The following is a 7,171-nucleotide window of genomic DNA, read 5'->3' on the forward strand; positions in this document are numbered from 1 at the left end:
ATTCTCTCCACTACGGTGATAAAAGCGACTCATTCCTCACGGCTCCATCGAGCTGCGGCTGAATATTGAAATCCAAAGCAAAGAATAAATCCGGCATCTTTTAGTTCACGGCTTGTTTGCATCTTCCATCACTTCCGTGTTGCAGCGAGTTTCAAACGCTGCTCCGTCTGTCCACGTCTTCAGCCAATCAGTGAACAGCAGCGAAGCTGCGTCACCCACCAAACCAGGCCGGCCCCGAAAAATATCCGGTGGAAAAGCTCCAAAAACGGGCCGGACCGAGCCGGACCGAGCCGGGCCGGTGGAAAAGGGGCATTAGACAGTCCTCTGCTGCTTCTGCCTCCAGCAGACGACCCAGCTCCATTCACCGTTTCTGATTTTACGTCAGCTGCTAGTCTGGGCTCAGCTTTTATAAACCGTTTGATTTTCTCACCATCAGCTCAGCTGAAGCTCCAGAACCTGCAGGATCAGATTCTGGTGTGATGCAGCGCTGAAACGACTCAAGTACCTCGATTACTTTGAATGCAGGTCGTTACCAAGAACATCATCTAGCCGTTGATGTTGTAACTGTGCTCTTATTGCTTTACGCCGACATGCCGGTTAAACTGTAAATAACGGAATAGAAAACAAAACGTCAATACTTAATATTGCGATATTCTGAGGGCACAAACTGAAACATAGCTTTACAGCATTAATGTATGATTCACCACACATGGCAACATGTGAATTTATGGCAGGTTCGGCTTGTTAGTGTGGTTGCTAGGCAACCAAAGTACACAACCGGTCCGCTGTTCGTTTTCTTCTTCTACACATTAATCCACGAACCAATACAAAGCGACTATAGCGCCCCCTAGTGGAACGGGAGGAGTGAACCCCACACAGGCGTTTCATTGAGTTTGGATGTTACTCATGTACTGTTCAGATTGTTGTGCCATGTGTGGGTTTAGTTATGAATTACTGTTTCAATTGTTTTTGCTTTGTAATGTAAACATTATTTTACATTTGCTGCTGTTTGGATTCACTGATTCACTGATGAGGAACAAGATGGATTTGACTATGTTCTGCTTTTTGAATAAAAAACATTAAAAGATCCTTCAGATCAGCTCTGGTTTGGCTGTTACCAGGGGTGAAAGTAAGGGGGGACGGCAGGGCACCGCTACCCCTAAAAGATTTAGCGGGGGTTCGCAGTACCTGCTAGAGGAGCGGCTGTCTGCTAACATCAGTGGGTTCACTGTGCAGCTGAGTTCACCCACTAATCAGCCGTGACTGATTAGTTTTTCAAGAACAATCTAAAACAGACTTAATCAGTTAATAAATAGTTTAACGCCGCGCTGAGAGCAGCACGTCCTCCTCTGGCTGCTCATCAAAACTTTCATAATTTATTAAACAACAACGACGAAAAGTCAACAAAACGTTTTCAAATTAATGACCCAACAACAATAATAATCTCAGTGATTATTGTCTCAAGTTGTTGCGCAATCTCTGCGTTTTGGTTCCATAATTAAAATAACAGGAGTTTAAATGAACCAATCAGCCGCCGCTGAGTTCATGAGGTTATTAATGATGCACAATAAATATAGAGCCTGAAAACCTGATATTGTAACAAACTGAATGTTTTTAACGTAATCTGTGCTCGGCTCGAGGAGCGAGCGGTTGCCACGGCAACGGGTATACTTAACCGACAGAGAGAGAGAGAGAGAGAGAGAGAGAGTTAACAGGTGTGAGAGGTTAACTGGGATGCTCTCCATGCCATGATGTTCAGGATTTAGGTCTCATGGCATCTCAAGGTGTCGACATGGCAGCCAGTGGGCTGAAGGAGGAAATACAGATTTATTTTGTAGCAGTTCAAGAGCTACCAGCTTTTATCGCTTCAAAAAAATTAATCAGCACAGAAACTCCAAAGCTCCCAAAGAAGCAGTTTAACTTTTGTCATAGTACCCAAGAATTTAAAACGGCTTTCTCTCGTGGCTTTTATCTCCTACAAAACACAAATCAGAATCAACGGCGCTACAGTTTTTACTTTATCGTTTTCCAAAAACCTGTTGGATTAATAACTTTATCCACGGGATCCAGTCTGAAACTGGTTTGAAAGCAGCAACCGGAGCAGATTTCTACCGACATGACGATGTTTTCTTCTTTTTAATTTAGTGAAGCAGAAACACAGAACACGACTCGGCTACATCCTGGCAGCCGCTGCCGGCCTGCAGCTCCCATCCCCGATGAAGAAGGTAAATCTCCAAACCTGCTGTGTGCAGCCGATGTTCGGGGCTGAAAGCAGCATCCAGTATTTCGTGTCTCTGCTCCTCTGCTGCATCCAGCCGCTGTTTGACCTGCTGTCTCCACATCTCTGCTAGCTTTTCTCTCTCCAAACTTTCCTTTAACAGTTACTGAGCAGCTCCAGCTCAGCCTCGAACCGTTTCTCTTCTTTCCAGAGTTCACCAACTGCTGCTGTTTCTGTCTCTAAGCTTCATTAACTCTCCCGCTGCTGCTCCGTGGACAGAAACCCGACAAAACGCGAAGGACGGCGCTCCGACTGCCGCCATTGTACCGGAGAGAAGCACGAGTCTGCGCACTGGGGCCAGAGGCTGGACCCGCCAATCACGGAATAGAACACCCGGAAGTCCCGCCCACACCGGGCATCAGCGAGGCGCTAACATGTCCGCCATATTGGGACTGAATATGCAAACGTAAAAAATGTTTTGTAAACCCTAATGTTAATGTTTTCCATAAATTTAACATCAATTGTTTATTTTTATAAATAAATACATTTGGAAAGCTTGTAGGTCATCATCTAATCTAGCAGAAAATTGTTTTTTATCATTAAAAGATTAAAACCTGATCTCTAAATTACTTTGATACTAAACGTTTGACATCTAAAGAATCTGATTACACAACTAAACATGGACTTGTCTTATTTCTAGTATAAATAAGCAAAATATTCAAAATAAAATGGAAATAGATTTTTTGTCAGATTAGTTTAACTGACATAGTTTAGCATTGTGATGCTAGCATATTATGTCGTCTCTCATGACCTGTTTAGTGGTTACATGTTAGTTTGTGATGAAATAAATACAATTATGTTAAAGAAATCTGAATTAACATTAACAAACTTTACTTGTTAAAGTCAAGCAAAGATTTGCAAATGTGTATGTTAATGATTTCAAAATATATCTTTGAATTTTAAAAACACAAAAAAAAGTCTAATCAGAATCCCCCAACGCCGAGGACCTCTGGTGGCTGAAAAAACAGATTTCAGTGTTAAAAGCATTTCCATAGCTACCAAAGTTAGCAAAGACCAACAAGCATCAAACTCAGAACCTTTAATCTCCAGCAGAACCAGCTGAGCTACACGGTAACATGCCTGAACAGGTGTGATGTCATCAGCCGGCAGGAGTTTCTACAAAATGTTTAGTGACCTAAAAGCCTGTTTTTATTCTCTGGTACGTCTGAATATGTTGTCATCTTGACCTCTGTTCTCTCAGGCCTGAGTCTTGTTAAGGCATTTGGTTCAAAGTGAAGGTCAGTGTTAGGTCAGGGCAGTCCTGCATCTCAACAGACGTTTCCATCCATGAACATTTCTAACAAACTTTTAAAATGTCCCACAAAGAAGAAAAAAGAAAATGCTAATTAAGCATGTTCCTCCTGGTTTGGATCGAATCAACCAGGTGACAGAGTGATGTCATCAGATGACTCACTCTGATGTCATCAGATGACTCAGACCCACCTGATGGGAATGTTGGCCTCATCAGATCGGATTTGATAAACGTGTCTCCATCTTTAGCACACCAAATCTTTTTTGGAAAAGTTAAAAAAAGCCTCACATGAGCATAAAAACATTTGAGGAAGTTATTTGGAACTTTGTTGTTTCCATCAACCTTTTTCTAATGACTGGTTTCTCTTCAACTTCTGCTGAGCAGCAGTTGAACAGCTTAGTGGAGCATTAGTGCCACCATCTGGTAAGAAGTGTGCACCAAAAGTCATAAAAAGGAAAACAGATTACAGCAGGGGTCCCCAGAGTGGGTCCTGGAGGCCCAAGGTGGGTCCTGGAGGCCTAAAGTGGGTCCTGGAGGCCCAAGGTGGGTCCTGGAGGCCTAAAGTGGGTCCTGGAGGCCCAAGGTGGGTCCTGGAGGCCTAAAGTGGGTCCTGGAGTCCCAAGGTGGGTCTTGGAGGCCTAAAGTGGGTCCTGGAGGCCCAGAGTGGGTCCTGGAGTCCCAAGGTGGGTCCTGGAGGCCTAAAGTGGGTCCTGGAGTCCCAAGGTGGGTCCTGCACGCTCCAGTTCTCTCCCTGGTGGTAGAAACAACCTTTTCAGCTTGTCAGTGTTCAGCTCAGGCCTCTAATGAGCCTCATGTGATGCAGGATGCCAGGCCTCCAGGACCCACTCTGGGCCTCCAGGACCCACCTTGGGCCTCCAGGACCCACTCTGGGCCTCCAGGACCCACCTTGGGCCTCCAGGACCCACTCTGGGCCTCCAGAACCCACCTTGGGCCTCCAGGATCCACTCTGGGCCTCCAGGACCCACCTTGGGCCTCCAGGACCCACCTTGGGGACCCCTGGATTGCAGTGTCCTAAACTAGAATCAGTCCTGACAGCCTAACGTCTGGAGTTTTTCTGTATGTAGCTTCGATTGTGGCTGGTTGATACATAAACAGAATAAGACTAAACCTAAATCCTCCCCCAGTGAATATAAAGAAAATCCAATCTGGCGTAAGAAAAGTGCGTCGTGACGATGAAGTTAAAATTGAATTAATTGCTATAGTGTCGACATATAAAACCTTCTGTTGGCATAAGTCTACCCACATGACAGACACTTTATTTACAAAGGGACGATGTACAGTTCAAACATGAGCATTTCGCCATTTGATGCACTGTAACAGATTAGAGCAAAAGCTAATTTGCTTCTGCAGTACATTAACAAATTATAAAATATAAAAAATGAAAGAACAAAACAGAGCTAATTAAAAAAGCATCTTCTTTCCGTCCTCCATCTTCCCTGCTTCACTCTCAGGCTCAATAAAGATCCTCCACCTACCAGTCAGAGACGTTAGCAGCTCTCTGAAAGCCTGAGATGCTTCGTGAATTATTTTCATCTCATGAAGGTGAAATTCTGGGCAACAAAACGTAAAATTCCAGAGATTCTAAGAATGTTCCTAAAATGATGTTCTGAGAGCTACTTTGTCTCTCGTGATTCTGTTTGACCGTGAGGCCTGGTGTAAACCCAGCCCTGCTATCCCAAGTCTTCAAACACACCGCCTGGAACTCCGTCGTTAAGCTAACTCACACATGAGAATCTATGGCAATAAAATCATAACCATATGCTTCTCTTCTGTGTGAATTCTCATGTGAATGTTTAAACTTGCCTCTTGGTTAAAGGTTTTTCCACAAACATTACAAAAAATATGAATTTTCATGTGTTTTTTTAAAGTTGACTTATCGTTAAAGCTTTTCCCACACATGTCACAGCCAAAGGGTTTCTCTCCCGTGTGGATCCTGAAGTGTTTCTTTAAACTGGAGTTGTCATTAAATCCTTTCCCACAGACATCACAAACTAAATGTTTCTGCCCTGTGTGCTTCCGCGTGTGCAGATTCAAGGTGGCCTTTCGGCTAAATTTTTGCCCACAGACATCACAGCCGAATGGTCTCTCCCCTGTGTGGGTTTTTGTGTGCATATTTAAAGCTGACTTGGCACTGAATTTATGTCCACAGACATCACAGGAATAAGGTTTTTCTCCTGTGTGGATCCGGATGTGTTTGTTTAGAGATGACTTGATGCTGAATTTGTGTCCACAGACATCACAACCAAACGGTTTCTCTCCGGTGTGGATTCTTATGTGACTGTTTAAAGTTGATTTAATGCTGAAACTTTGGCCACACAGATCACAGCTAAACGGTTTCTCTCCAGTGTGAACTCTCAGGTGTTTGCTTAGATGACTTTTCTTGTCAAAGCTTTTCCCACATTCTTCACAGGCAAAATATTTCAGAACCTTATGGGCGTTCTTTGGTGGCTCCACAGGTTTCTCCTCTCTAAATGAAGCCGTTCCTGCTGAGTGATCGGCCATGTGACTCTGAAGGCGGCGCTGCTTGTTAAACTGCTGGCCACATTCAGAGCAGCTCAGGGATCTGCTGACGTCTGACTCAGGAGTCCTGCTCTCCTTCCACTCATCATCACTGTCTTCAGTTTCAGACCCTGAGTCAGGCTGCTCCTCATCATCTTCCTCTCCCTCAGGTTCTGCTTTCAGGTTCTGCTGAGCTGAGCTGCTGCTTGGCAGTTCTCCATCTTCTGTTTGATGAAGATCAGAGATCAGAGGTTCGTCTTCATCATCTTCACTCTTTATGAGAACAGCAATGACTGGAGACCTGGAGGCATCAGCCTCCTCCTTCACGCTGAGCGGCTCCCCCTGCTGGCTGCTCCAGGGCTCCTCCTCTTCCTCCTCTTCCTCCTTCATGTGGACGGGCTCTGGGTGGTTCTGGTCCAGATCAGGACTCGGTTCTTCTTTAACCAGCAGAACCTGATGAACATCTGCAGGGAACACAGAAACACTTTATGTACATAATGAACAACTGAACTTATATCTAAAACTTAGATGGTCTGCAGCTCGTTTATGAACATCAACAGCTTGCCGTAGATCCTCGCTGAGCTTCTTTTAACTGTAAGCAGAGATAGGTCACCTCTATGGCAAGCAGTGTTAAAATTTAATGACAGAGGAAGAAATTCTCAACCAAGTATGAATAAATTAATTCTTATAAGCTGCAAAGAATTTTTCTATCTAAACGCTTTTCCACCCAGAAAAACGCTCTAGATAATCTGATATCTATAACTTTGAATCACAAAAAACTATTTATTTTGTCCAGGATAAATAATATTAAAATTAGATAAGAGTATATTAAGCAGCCTCCTTCCTCCTCATGATGATGAATTTGTGTCCACAGACTTCACAACCAAACGGTTTCTCTCCCGTGTGGCCCGTTATGTGACATCAGGGGCGCAACTACACATTATTCAGGTGGATGCGAAACATACGCTTTTTGCGCCACTGTGTGACGTCACGACCTTTTACCGTAATGCGCCTTGAACAGACGAAGATACATTTTATCAGCGCGCTAACTAGGAGCTCCTGGCAGCCGCTGCCGGCCTGCAGCTCCCATCCCCGATGAAGAAGGTAAATCTCCAAACCTG

At 44.3% G+C, this 7,171-nt stretch overlaps 2 protein-coding genes and 1 long non-coding RNA gene across 4 annotated transcripts in view; 1 reads left to right on the forward strand and 2 right to left on the reverse strand.

Moving 5' to 3' along the window:
• LOC103460040 (gastrula zinc finger protein XlCGF57.1-like) overlaps positions 1-2,469 on the reverse strand; it is a 12,006-nt gene extending 9,537 nt beyond the window's left edge. The window contains exons 1-2 of one of the 2 annotated variants that reach the window (XM_008402007.2): positions 2,240-2,325; positions 431-602 (exon numbers count right to left, since the gene is read on the reverse strand). Coding sequence is in view for 1 of the 2 variants with exons in the window: in XM_008402005.2 (XP_008400227.1) it covers positions 2,240-2,342 (103 nt within the window). In the remaining variant the exon portion in view is untranslated. Of the gene's footprint in view, positions 1-430; positions 603-2,239 lie in introns of both variants that reach the window. The other variant, XM_008402005.2, reaches the window with a different exon arrangement.
• LOC103460039 (uncharacterized) lies at positions 1,827-2,792 on the forward strand. Its single transcript, XR_532846.1, has 2 exons — positions 1,827-2,225; positions 2,463-2,792. It is a non-coding gene; the product is annotated as an uncharacterized LOC103460039 (long non-coding RNA).
• A 2,456-nt stretch (positions 2,793-5,248) lies between these two features.
• The window catches only part of LOC103460038 (zinc finger protein OZF-like), a 3,379-nt gene continuing 1,456 nt past the window's right edge, over positions 5,249-7,171 (reverse strand). The window contains exon 2 of the mRNA XM_017303068.1: positions 5,249-6,514. Within this exon, the coding sequence (XP_017158557.1) occupies positions 5,286-6,514 (1,229 nt within the window). The 3' untranslated portion in view covers positions 5,249-5,285. The remainder of the gene's footprint in view (positions 6,515-7,171) is intronic.

The sequence above is a fragment of the Poecilia reticulata genome, unplaced genomic scaffold, assembly GCF_000633615.1.
Source record: "Poecilia reticulata strain Guanapo unplaced genomic scaffold, Guppy_female_1.0+MT scaffold_159, whole genome shotgun sequence".
NCBI lineage: Eukaryota > Metazoa > Chordata > Actinopteri > Cyprinodontiformes > Poeciliidae > Poecilia > Poecilia reticulata.